Below are 13,208 nucleotides of genomic sequence, written 5' to 3' on the forward strand. Positions count from 1 at the left end.
GTCATTTCCTGTGACCGCCGGACAAAATGATCACCAGTGTTACCTCTTAGAAAGAGAGCAAACACAATTGTCATTAGAAGGGTGTTATCATGGCATCCAGTGCTCATTGCACATATTTTGAAATAGGAATATTAATCAAAACGCTCTCCAGGGTGCCCTTTAGGCATCCTTCGCTTGACAAGTTGGGACTGAAGAGGATAAAGATTTTCTCAGTGCCAAACTAGCACTCAAAAGATCCAGCCAAGGCCCCCTAACATGGAGCATCCAGAGTGTTTGACCTTTTGGCATCATTAAATCATGCCTGTTTAATATCAGGGTTATGTATCTGACTTCAATCAGGGCAGTAATACCTGTGGTAAACATGAAGGGTCACTTCTAAGGCATCTATTTATAAAGTGACTTCCTCCTTGTTGCGTTTTCTAGATTCCCCGTTTGTTGTTATGTTCCTGGAGTGGAAATGACCCAAGAACACATTGGTGTGTGTAAAATACTTCTCAAAATGACTTATGATTTTTTTTTTTTTTAAAGTTGATTTGTGTTCATATCGATAGTTACATTTATTGTGACAGAAGCAGGGCTGCCGACCGTAGCCAAGCGGCTTAACCATAGGATCTATTTTTAGAGGATGATGTAATGCAGGCAGATGTAAAAGCTGCATACATGTACGTGCTGGAGGAGGTGCATACCTGTAATACTTGTGTGACTTGTGTGAAATCCTGCAGATTTTCCAGATGACGGTAAATCTTCAGTCTGGTGTGAAATTCACACTGTGACCCCGATTTGCACATATGTCAGCATCTAAATATGTTTATCAACTGGATAAGTAAAGGTCAAGATTTTTAATAAGAATTACTATAATTCAAAATTCATTACTTCTCACTGTTTTCTTGAGCAACCAAATAGTAGTATTAACTGTTTTTTCCTTTAGGATTAAGATATTTATATTGTCCCAAGTTCTACTCCATGTATCTTATAATGTTGGACAATGTCATTTCCAAGGAAGCCTATGGACAAACAGAATTTAAGTATTTTTAACCCTAACCTTTACAGGATAATTTTGAAATTCCAGTTTCCAAATACGGCCCAAACAAACCTCGGGCCTGAAGACAAGATAATGCCAATTAAGGGCAATGATTAATTGTTGCCATTAAGTCTGGTCAGAGTGTTGAATGTCACGGCCGACCTGCGTGAGCTCTTCTGTCTTCACACGCTCACTGTGATTACGGTCCCTATTGGAGCCAGATTCCCTTTGAAGGCCCTTCTCACATGTGCGTCTTAAAGGTTAGCTTCTCGCCTTTCATGACCAGCGATTGATGTGTTGCCATACCCAACAAGTTTTATTTCTATTTACAATCAAATAAGCTGTCTGAGACGATCACTACCGTCTGCTGTGCACAGAGAAAACAGAGACCCTCGCAAAAAAGGTTTGAATTCATATGGAAATGATTTACTACCCACCTGAGTCCATGCTGAAATTCCTGCTCCAGTTGATGTCTTCCTTTTCCACATGGTTGTGTTTGAGGCACTTTGTAAAACAGTCTGCGTGCTGATGAAGTGTGAGCTCTTTGTCTGCTGTTATTTCAAGTTGAAAAACATCAGTGGAGTCGGTGAATCCCAAGGAATCCCAGGATGAATCTCCAGACTGTGTTGTGAGGTTGATTAAAACGCATTGGCTGACATCAGACTACCAACTGTCTAGAGAAATGCTTTGGGGGCTGCACCAAAGTCTTAGTTATTTCAATATCTTGCTGATATTTATGTAATTTGGAACTTTTCAAACCAGTTTATTGGCATTTCTTTGGACACTTTCTGTTGCTCGTGGATGTGATGCTGAAAAGAAAGACAACAGCTCCTGGGATTCTGCCTCCCATAATAGTTTTGTAATAATTAACTGAGATGTTTATGTGTTCCTCTACTGTGGATAAAAGATGTGTCATCGTCCTCCTGTCCAAACTGGTGTTTGTTATATATTTCTGAGCTGGCTCTCTGAGTCACCTCTAAGGCCCTTAACAGGGCTGAAACATGACTTGACAACTTGACTGAGACATTTTTATTTAGACATTTTTTGTCTTTTGGACTTTAGGAATGAATCTAACATCCTCCACCTCTCCTGTAGCACACATCTGTAGACAAACGCAGTGAGTGAGTGTTGTGATAAATACTAAAAACAACTACCGGTAATCACTCATGAAATGTGTATTTTTGTTTGATTTATGCTGTCATATCTTTAGCGTTGGACTCAATCTGTTGGTACATGCTTTAGATGAGTTGCTTCTTTGACATTGGTAATATCTGCAGCTTTGGATTATAACCTCTTTAGTCTTAAAGATCATATCTTGTGCTTGTTTTATAGCTGCAGTAAAGATTCCATTGCATTTTTTTAAATCTCACTTACATCACGCTGAGTCAGCACAAGTTGTCTTATCGCCTATCGGTAATGTCTTGAGAGAGTCCCTTAACAATGGAGAACATTTTCTTCTTTAAGTGCAGAAATAATTATAAAATAGATATATGACTGGGTTGCTTCCTGCACGCCTTGTTCCAAGTCATTTTTGTAAAACATTTAAACTGTTTACAAAGCAGTTGCTAAACTCATGTCAAGTCAATCAGGTTCCTCCATCTTTGCCCAAAGGACTGGATTGTCTGTATTGTACTGATAGTGTTCTGGACTCTGTGAAATTCTTAATTTGAGTCAGAGCTCAAACAGCATAGATGAGGGTATAAAAGGTCAGCACCGTAAAACTGCCGACACAGCAGGTGGACAAAATCTATTTACTGGTTACCCAAGTTTCTAACCAATTGGGCAGCTTGGAAGGTGGATCAGATCTATGGTTCTGACTCGTGAAAGACCTGTTATCAAGCTGTGTTTATGGAGGTGTAACAGTTTTCTTGTTTCTAGAATCACTTTTGCCCCAGGCATGTTCGGTCCGCTGTGATGAGAGTTCCTTTCTAGGTTCAACAGGTTAGTTCTTAGGAAGGAAAAAAGGTTGTTTGAGGTTATTTACCTGCAGAGTATGGTGAAATGTCTGGGCGGTTTTGTTTACTAGCTGTGTCGATTGCATGCCTGATGAGGCATCTGTTAAATCACTTGGCTTATCTTGATTAAAGGTGAAAAGCAGTAGTTGAGATGTCTCAGTGTAGTTTGTCCTTCTCTTGCTGACAGAATGAAAATGTCTGAAGCTGGAAGTTAGAGTCGACCCCCTTTCCTACCTGACGGTTTGTGTTTTTGGGCTGGTCCTGGACCCAGAGACCCCTGCCTGGGGCAGGAGGGGGGGGGGTGTGAAGGGCCCTGACAGCTCGGACAATGGGGGATCGAAGCTCGGGTGCAACTGGACGAGATGGAGCGAACCACTCCCACGTCCTGTTCGACAACTTCGTCCAGGCGAGCACCTGCAAGGGCACCCTCAAATCCTTCCAGGAACTGTGCGACCACCTGGACGTCAAGCCCACTGAATCCAGGATCTTCTACCATAAGCTCAAGTCCAAGCTTAACTACTGGAAGGCCAAAGCGCTCTGGGCAAAGTTAGACAAGAGGGCATGCCAGAAGGAGTACAAGAAGGGCCGTGCCTGTGCCAACTCGAAGGTAAGGTTGATCTGACCCATGTGCACAGAACAAGCATGTAGATATAAGCAATAATGTAGCCTGTGTGATAAGGTTAAGATTTCTGTATCACACTGCTTACAGTGGGTCTGTACCATCTGCATCTCTCTGTGTCCAGTGTCTAATTATCGGCGCTGGACCATGCGGCCTGCGCACAGCCATCGAACTGGCTCTCCTTGGGGCCAAGGTGGTTCTGCTGGAGAAGAGAGATGCCTTCTCACGGAACAACGTGCTGCATCTCTGGCCCTTTGCAATCCAGGACCTCAGGGGCCTCGGTGCCAAGAAGTTCTATGGAAAGTTCTGTGCGGGTGCTATTGATCATATCAGTAAGTGCACCTTCGGGAGAAGTTGCTCTGCTTCACTTGCACCACCCCAATTGGCTGAGTCATCTCTTTTCTGCTTTTCTCGTGTCGCAGGTATTCGTCAGCTCCAACTGATGCTGCTCAAAATGGCTCTCCTGCTGGGCATTGAGATCCATGTCAATGTCGAGTTCAAGGGTCTTGTTGAACCCCCAGAAGATCAAGAGACTGAAAGTAAGTGAGCATCTGGAGGCACGACGAAGAGAAAGCCAGCACACGTCTCGCCCCAGAACCGCCTGCCAGAGGCCGTCTGCTGGCTCTTCTTGTGCATTTCTGTCTGATTACATACACCAAACATCTTGCAGAAATTGGTTGGAGAGCTGGGGTCCACCCCAGGACACACCCTGTCAATGAGCTGGAGTTTGATGTCATCATTGGAGCAGATGGAAGGAGAAACACGCTCCCAGGCAAGTGAATATGTGCTCGCTGGGCATACTCTGCAACACTGTGATGTAGACAGCCTTTTCTTGTCCCGAGCAAATGCAGAACCACGAGGGTGATGACCTAACTGTGTGCAGCTGCAGCCAACTGTCGTGTATGAAAACAGTTGTGCACATCGGTGGACTGCGTGCAGCTTTACATTTTGACAGCATAGAGTAGAATAGGAAGCGTTGAATTGGCCGTCTGTTTTCCTGTATGAATGCTGGAAAAAGGAAACCCCCACCTGACGGAGCACCATGACCCCTCTCTGAAGTGGCGAGTACTCCATCAATGAGGGGAAGCAGAGGCCTCCCTATGGGATAACCAGTCACGCAGATCGAAACACTGGAAAGCTGTTCTGCTGTCATGACGCAGAACATCTGGTTGCATTTTTAGCACACAATATGCAATTTTCGGATTTAGTATGTTGTCAAAAGAGCCACGAGCCTTGTTTCACGGCCTTGTCTCGATGTTTATTTATTCGTGCTGATTCCTGGCCACCAAGTCCATTTCCTAATCCTTTCACTGTCGACCTTTGCAGGTTTTCGGCGCAAGGAGTTCCGAGGAAAGCTGGCCATCGCCATCACTGCCAACTTCATCAACAGGAACACGACGGCGGAGGCCAAGGTCGAGGAGATCAGCGGGGTGGCATTCATCTTCAACCAGAAATTCTTTCAAGACCTCAGAGAAGCGACAGGTCTGGGGCAGCCAAGTCTGTAATATCTGCAAATACTCAATCTCTACATTTGCGTTAGTTAAATGTCCTCAGATTACAGATCCAATTAAAATGCCTCACGGTGGGTCCCATGCCAAGTCCAGCACAGCGTACCGCTAATGTCATGATGTCCCCCGGCCTCCGGTTATGTGCTCCAATTGTCCCTCTAATGACGAGACGACCGCTAAACTCTGTCCGTGCGTGGCAAATGACGCATGTCTCTCATACCTTTTCTTCAGGAATTGACCTGGAAAACATCGTCTACTACAAGGACGACACGCACTACTTTGTCATGACCGCAAAGAAGCAGAGCCTGCTGGAGAAGGGAGTCATCCTGCATGTGAGTGATCAGAGAAATGTCTAATTTACTTTGTCTTTCTGATGCAGATTAAGTTTAAAGTTTAGAGAAATCAGGCTTTTTAAGTGTATTTGTATTTATCTTTCCCTCTTTTTTTGCTTCCCTAATGGACTAACTAAGCCAAATGTTTCACGAACAGACTGATGACTCGAGCCTTTGCGATTGCGTCCTCACGGTAATTTCCTGTCCCCGACCACTTTCCACAGGAAACCGGAAAGCTTTTTCTAAAAAAACAAAAAACATCTTCCTCCATCTCTTTTCTTTCGGCAATTTTCACAGTCTGACACATAAGTCACTGTTTTTTGGTTGGAACATCACAGAGCAACTGTCTCAGATCGCAGGAAGGTACCAAGTTTGTATAGTAGGAGTTTAGTCCTCATTTACATCTTCCAACACTGTGCCCTTCCTTTCCCCTCGTCCACATTACTGGCACCAGCGTTGGCACTGGACAACGGGAGAGGTGGAAGATGGAAGAATGTGCCTCTCGCTGCCAGCCAATGAAAACACTCATAGTGGCCTTGTTGCCTCTGTTTTTATTTCTTGGTAACAAGGGCTCATTTGAAAAGCATTTACACCAGAACTCAAACAACTTTGATTGTAAATAGACCCTAATTATCCATTAAACCTCTGAAAGGGCAGGTGTTCCCTTCAAAAAATGTGGTGAAAAAGGTCAACTTGCAAAACTGGGCAATAGTTTTGTGAAGTAAGCTAAATTTGTTGCTCATCTTAAGAATTTCTACCTCTTTTCTTCCTTCTGAATGATATATATGCATATTATATTAGCGATAACAATAATAATTCTACCCATTAATTAAAGATAAAGACATCGCAATTACAGGCATGCTGAATTGCCTCCAATTCTAATTCCCATCACATCTTTTGTCTGGTAGGACTACGCAGACACTGAGCTGCTGCTGTCCAGGGCTAACGTGGACCAGGCCGCACTGCTGTCTTATGCCCGTGAGGCTGCTGATTTCTCCACCAACCACCAGCTGCCCACACTGGACTTTGCCATCAACCACTACGGGCAGCCGGATGTGGCCATGTTCGACTTCACCTGTATGTACGCTTCTGAAAACGCCGCCATGGTGCGCCAGCGCCAGGGCCACAACCTCCTGGTGGCGTTGGTCGGCGACAGCCTGTTGGAGGTGGGCGAGTTTATTTTTGAAGTTTTTAATGTTGTGAAGTAATTCCTGGCATGGCAGTTCTGCCTCTTCTTTCTCTTCTCTTTGCCATATTTGGTTGTTGAATGCGGTCGGTCCGCTTGTGTGTCTGTCTGCAGCCGTTCTGGCCCATGGGCACCGGTATCGCTCGTGGTTTCCTGGCAGCCATGGACTCGGGCTGGATGGTGAGGAGCTGGGCTCAGGGAAAAACCCCTCTTGAGGTGCTGGCTGAGAGGTGAGGGTGTGGAAATAATGATACGTACCCTCTGAAGCTCGCCCTGCTTTCCAAACACACGTACACACATTCCCTCTCTTCAAACACACGCTTTTATCTCCAAGTGTTTTACTAGGAAATGTGCCCGTGTGTGATTTCAGACATCATTCCCACCTCTGCTTGTTCTAACAGGATAAGTGCTCCTTTTGGAACAGAATGGAATGTGGCCTTTTGATAATAATGCTAACAATTTCCAGTTTGTTTTTCTCAGACACAGTTTCTTCACTCCTCTTTCCGTTAGGGAGAGTATATACCGTCTCCTGCCCCAGACGACACCAGAAAATGTCAACAAGAACTTCAGTCAGTACAGCTTGGATCCAATAACCCGGTACCCCAATGTTAGCCTTCACTTCCTGAAACCCAGCCAGGTGGGTCCCACTAAACTGTCCAGTCAGGCTGGACAGGGATGCTCTGTTTTTCAGCTGAAAATCAAACTGCTTGTAAAACAATCTGAGAAGAGTTTATCTTTGGATGTAAAAAGCGACAAAGTTGATGCTGTCTAAGCGCTAAAGTATTGTTGTGGCTGTAAAAGGCAACTATGATGTCAGCAATAATGTACTTCTGTTGCTTTAAACTTGAATGGAATCACAAGTTTTTTTGTATTTTAGTTACAGAAATAATTTAGTCAAATCAAAATTTTGCTTCACCTTTTTAATTCAGGCCTGTTGATGTAAGTCAAGTAAAATTGTGTTGATTGCAGGTGAGACACCTCTATGACACGGGAGAGTCCCGGGAAATCCGCATGGAAATTGAGAATGTGATCAACTCCTCGACTCCCAAGCTGGCCAGGAATGGTTTGTGTCATGTTTATTTTGCCTACATTAGTGGGATTTTACTCCTAAAATGTAACAATGAACTATTTTCACTCCAGAAAATTGTCTGCTTGCCAAGCAGTCCCAAGGTAACGCAGAGTCCAAATGCATGTTGTTGAACTTCCAGAGGATCCTGCTAGTTCTAACAGTTGGTTTACTTGCCATGTACTCATGTGAATGAGTTGTTGGAATGATGGAACTTTTTGCCCCTCAAGGTCATTTTTTGTTTACTAACTGGATCACTGTTTCTCTAATTTAAGCCTGTGCGATACACTGTGCTTTACAGTAAATGTTCCCTTTGTGTTCTGCATCGTTTCCTAACCTCCCATGTGCATCCTTCCCCCTGCCTACATCAGTAAACCCTTACAGTCGGTCGTCAGTTGCTACTAACATGGATGTCGAAGCCACAGACGATAAAACTTAATGGCGTTCTGTTCCACCCTCCCTGAACAAGGCCGTTAGACCACTCGGCTGGAGTCGCGCTGCGCTGCTCTCAAGCAGATTTCTTTCCATGTTGAAAGCAGTTCAGCCTTGTAACGTCAAGCCTGCAATTCCAGAATCCATCGCTCGATCCAGTAAGCTGCTGAGCTGGTGCCAGAGGCAAACGGAGGGATACCGGAATGTCAGAGTCACGGACCTCACCATGTCCTGGAAGAGCGGCCTGGCCCTGTGCGCCCTCATCGACCGATACAGGCCGGACCTCATGTGAGTAGACTTGAGATTTCATTTTCCATCATTGTTGCTGCTCATGTTGTTGAGCGCAATATGAGTCTCAGAGTCTCAGAGTCTCTTATTTTTCCCCGCATCTTCGCTTAGCCTCCCATTTGCACTCACGTGAACAAACGGTCCACTTAACCTGATGCACACACACCCCTGCAAATACACAAACACCAGTCTTCATCCGTATTGTCTCATTATTGCCCTCTGGAGCCAACTTGACAATTAACATCATATGCTATTAGAGGTTGTGTTCAGCCTGACCTTTTAACGAGCACGCATGAGTAGCACACATCCTTGGCGGATGGGGGAGGGAGTAACAAGATGCAGTACCTCGGGAAAAGTGCATCACATGGAAACACGTGAACAATAGATGAGAGGAAGCGGAGCCACGCTGCCCATAATGTTCAAATGCTTTTAAATGCGGCTGATGGGCGGCGTTAATGGTGGGGGGTTTTTGGCTGCTGCGTGACAACATTTGCAGCAATGCTTTTAGAAACATACACAGAAGCCTGCTGAAGTCTTCATCTGTGTTGTCACACAGATGTCGTAAATATCAGGAAGGTGTTCTTGAAGGATGGACAGTGCGTCTAAAGTCATTTCCCGCTAATCTATTCCAGCACACATGCAATTTTCTTATTTTCTGGACTTCCTGCAACGGTTAGTTTAAAAACTTAGTAATATGAATTGATTCTTTTAATTGTAAAGAAATTTTATATGTATACCGGTATTGTCTTTAAAATGGGACTATAAATTTTCAATTAATCACAGAAAAGTCCATTTTGAAGAGGAAAAACAAACATAAAATACTGTATGGCTAATGTGGTGCCATCAAGTTATGCCTTTGACCCTGAAAAATTGTCACTGAGAGTCCACAGCCAAACCCCCCGAGCCCCACGTGAGCATGGACATAGTGCTGAGTAGGAGATAAGAGCAGATCCTTTGGCAGGAAACATGCAGTAAATGATGCCGTTAACTGCATGAGCACGTGCAGTGAGGACCCCACTATGGAGGCCATTATGCTTAATGATTAAGACTTTTTATATCTGAATTATATCTTTTCTCCTCCGTCTTGCTCAGTGACTTTGAATCCCTGGATGAGAAAGACTATGAGCAGAACAACCAGCTCGCCTTTGATGTGGCTGAGAGGGAGTTTGGCATCTCGCCGTGCATGACTGGCAAAGAGATGTCGTCTGTGGTGGAACCTGACAAGCTGTCAATGGTCATGTACCTCAGCCAGTTCTATGAGATGTTTAAGGACACAGTGCCACCCGGAGGTAAGACGTCGGTATTGCAGTTTTGATCCAGCAGCCCAGTCTTTAACTGCAGTCTTTTCATTGATGCGGGGACACAGTCTTTGGGCTTATTGTCTTTTTTTATTGTATTTCTTTTATTTATTTATTTTTTTTTTTTACCTAGATAACCACAACTTGAGTCCAGAGGAAAAGGCGGCACTCATAGCCAGCACCAAGTCTCCCATCTCATTACTCAGCAAACTCGGTCAAAGCATAGCCATTTCAAGGAAAAGGAATCCAAAGGTCTGTGTCTGAAAAGTGCTCATCTGCATTACCTTTGGCCTTTATGCACAACAGCACACTGTTATGTAGCCATTGTAAAAATATGTCGTGTCTCGAATGTGTCATCGACAGGACAAAAAAGAGAAGGATGTTGATAGTTTGGGGAAGAGAAGGAAAACCAGCCAGTCAGAGGAGGTGAGGACTGCTGAAGGCAGCGTGTCTCATGGCGGAATTCCTTATTTTATGCTTATTTTTGAACTTTTTTTTTCCTCGCAGGAGGAGGCCTCCAGGGGCGTCTGCGATGACAGGTCCTCCGTCCCTGCCGTCCTATCTGAGAAGAAAATGGACTCCTCCAACCACAACAAAGTCAAGGTCATGGCCACTCAGCTCCTCGCCAAGTTTGAGGAGAACGCACCAGCACCGCAAGCAGGGCTGAAACGCCAGGTAGGAGAGCCTTGCTTCCAGACTATTTCAACAAGCGTGTCATTTTGATGCAGTGTGGCCTGTAGTCACATGACTGGGGGGGTTACAGGTAGATCATTACATTAATGAGCTGGGGTTCCGAAAGGCAGCTCTGGCCAGGCTCCTTTATTTGTTCCAGCAGCATGTGGGTGGCTTCTCAGCTGACTGGCCTCAGAGGGTGAATCAAGTTGGTAGAGCTTCGTTTTGTCCCTGAGCGTGGGAGGGAAAAGTGGGCTGCTCAGACACTAGACAGTGTTGTTGGAGGAGAGAAAGAAACCTCTATTGTTGTTCTGTGGAGAAAAAAAGAATCAGATCGCTGTTTGCCATCTTTCTGACTCATTTTTTGATCATTAGAACAGTCTGACCTAACAGCTCAAGCAAACAGCGCGTCAGGTCTGTGGTTTATGCGTGGGATTAATGTGCATGCTGCCTCAAGTGTGACTGTTGTTAGCATTGCGCTGATCAGATAGTATAGACGCAGCACAGCGAAGGATCTATTTTCAGAAGCAATAAGGCCAAAGGGCAGTTTGGGTAGTTTATTCAAAAGGCAGTTTTCACTGTCAATTTTGGGTTTTCCCAGATGACGATGACAGGGGTGAACAAACATTTGTTGTTGCACCATTTAAATCCCCGACTCTTTTTCCGGCTTTTTAAAGCCTTTGTGTCTGTCGTGTTATCGAGAGGGACCAAACTTTGGTGCATCTCAATATAACGGTTATTCCGCGTAATCTTGTCATTTCCTATTCCAACTGTGACCCCGTCTACTCATGATTCATTTCCTCTTACTCTCTCTCTCTGTTTCACTCTGTCCATCTCTCTGTTTCTGTCTCTCCTTCGCTCTGTCTTTCTACTCCCATCGTGGACTATTACTCATTGACGTGCATGTTCTATCTCGTGACAAAGGGAGACTCTCTGCCCAATCTGGACCACCTTTTTCCCCCTCCTCTGCCCCAAATCTCCATGAATGAGCCAGCACGGCTGGCACCTGTGCCAGCTTGGAGGAAGGTAAAGAGCGTCATGCCAATAGAGACTAACTAGCTAGACACCCTAACTAGACGCCTGTGCTCTCTCACTGTGGGTGCACTAATGTGAACTTTTCTGTCTCTGTAGGGGCCTCTCACAGATCTGTAGTGTAGTGTTCACAGTTTAAAGTCTTCACCTAGCTGCGCAGCATCCGTATTTTGTTGTGCATGTGCGTGTCTGCCGTTGTCACGGTTTCTCCTCCTCGTTCCCTCTGGTACAGAGACGCACACAGCAACAGGAGAAGCTGAGCATTCGCTACAAAGAAATGATCAAGTGTCAGACATTGCCCACCAGAGGGGAGCAGGTATGGTTTGCCCCTTGGTCTTGGTAGTCCTCCCACACCTGTTAGGCCCTTTACGACACCGCACTTCCTTCATTGATGCACTGGGAGTCCTCCTGATTTTAAGGTGTTCACTCTGTGGGAACATACAGGGATTTTTTTTAATAGATCTATTTTGGGGGACTATTTTGCGGGTCTTGTAGATAAAATCACCCAGCGCACCTTTTATTGGATGACATAAATTTATTTTTTATTTTTAATTTTACTAACAGTTGGAATGAATCCAGAAAAGTCATTCTACTGGAAAATACGCTGTTCTTATGCCCCTCACGCACCATCCTTTAGAACATCCAGGGTTTGACCTTTTCAGTCCAGAAACAAGGGCAAGGGAAGGTGGATGTCAATATTTTGTGAACTGGATATACTAGAACATCTCATCTCCTCCGAACATGCTCCACGAAGATCGATCAGAGCGGTACTGTGCAGGTTGTTCCTCAGAACATGACACGGCTACTTAGAAATACATCTACCTCCTATATTTTACATAATCTCCAAAGGCCGCTGGGTTTGTGTAATACAGTATAGCTGTAGCTAAAAAAACTACAGCCAATAATGTGACAAAAATTCAATGTTCCCATTTTAAACTCATATTTTCTTACAATAGTTAATTTCTTCACTCTGCGGAGGGGTCTATGTTGAAGCCCAGGTTGTGGGTAAAAGTTGGAAGGAGTGCAGGTAGTGCAGAGAGCACTACCGAGCTACCCTTGAGCAAACCACCAACCCCCAAATACTCAGATGGGGCCCTGCGATGCGCCGGCAACTCATCCAGGAGCAAATCCTGCCTTCACCCGTACACAGCCATGATAGTCCGCAGCACTTTTTTCAATGCTTTGTTCACATCTCATCTCCCAAACATGACAGAACAACCTCCAACTTATTGAAAAATCACACCCCACCTTTCCAATCAGTTCCAGCTCGCTGTGTCCCCGTGAAGTGGATCAGCTCAGAACCTTCCGGCGAGCACCAACGTTCTTCCTCCGTTTCTTTCTTCCTGTCTGGGCGCTAGATTAAAGAAGCGTGTATACTGATTAAATGCTGCCAAGTATCCTCTTTAATGGGATTTCCTCCATCACTGTATTCTAATGTCCTCTGGCTGCAGTAAGCCTTTAAATGATCTCAACGTCAATGTTAAAGACGTACAATAATCCTCATAATCTGAATGCCTCCATAAAAAAAATCTTTCAGATGTATCTTTCAACCCCCTTTTGCATTCGTAATGGTGTTTATAACACCACTAATTTGTTGCATATTGCATATGCATTTTTCCATATTAAAGTGGACCAATTTGTTTAAGGAACTTGAACTCAGTCTTTATCAGAATAAGCACGATTAGTCCTGAGCAAGTATAGTGTGTTTGAGCTTTATTCCCTTTAACAGAACCGATAAAAAAGCCCGTTCCACAGTGTGTCATTTCCTCCCTTAGTTCATAATTTGGAAGCATTCAAAC

General features: G+C 44.6%; 1 protein-coding gene across 1 annotated transcript in view; it reads left to right on the forward strand.

The window, feature by feature from the left end:
- The window catches only part of mical3a (microtubule associated monooxygenase, calponin and LIM domain containing 3a), a 65,596-nt gene that overhangs the window by 27,423 nt on the left and 24,965 nt on the right, over positions 1-13,208 (forward strand). The window contains exons 4-20 of the mRNA XM_057052223.1: positions 3,164-3,583; positions 3,720-3,927; positions 4,018-4,134; positions 4,266-4,367; positions 4,922-5,077; positions 5,335-5,435; positions 6,344-6,601; positions 6,736-6,851; positions 7,132-7,258; positions 7,591-7,684; positions 8,260-8,407; positions 9,500-9,696; positions 9,839-9,957; positions 10,069-10,131; positions 10,213-10,380; positions 11,302-11,403; positions 11,642-11,725. Coding sequence (XP_056908203.1) covers positions 3,305-3,583; positions 3,720-3,927; positions 4,018-4,134; positions 4,266-4,367; positions 4,922-5,077; positions 5,335-5,435; positions 6,344-6,601; positions 6,736-6,851; positions 7,132-7,258; positions 7,591-7,684; positions 8,260-8,407; positions 9,500-9,696; positions 9,839-9,957; positions 10,069-10,131; positions 10,213-10,380; positions 11,302-11,403; positions 11,642-11,725 — 2,439 coding nt within the window. The 5' untranslated portion in view covers positions 3,164-3,304. The remainder of the gene's footprint in view (positions 1-3,163; positions 3,584-3,719; positions 3,928-4,017; positions 4,135-4,265; positions 4,368-4,921; positions 5,078-5,334; positions 5,436-6,343; positions 6,602-6,735; positions 6,852-7,131; positions 7,259-7,590; positions 7,685-8,259; positions 8,408-9,499; positions 9,697-9,838; positions 9,958-10,068; positions 10,132-10,212; positions 10,381-11,301; positions 11,404-11,641; positions 11,726-13,208) is intronic.

The sequence above is a fragment of the Takifugu flavidus genome, chromosome 13, assembly GCF_003711565.1.
Source record: "Takifugu flavidus isolate HTHZ2018 chromosome 13, ASM371156v2, whole genome shotgun sequence".
NCBI lineage: Eukaryota > Metazoa > Chordata > Actinopteri > Tetraodontiformes > Tetraodontidae > Takifugu > Takifugu flavidus.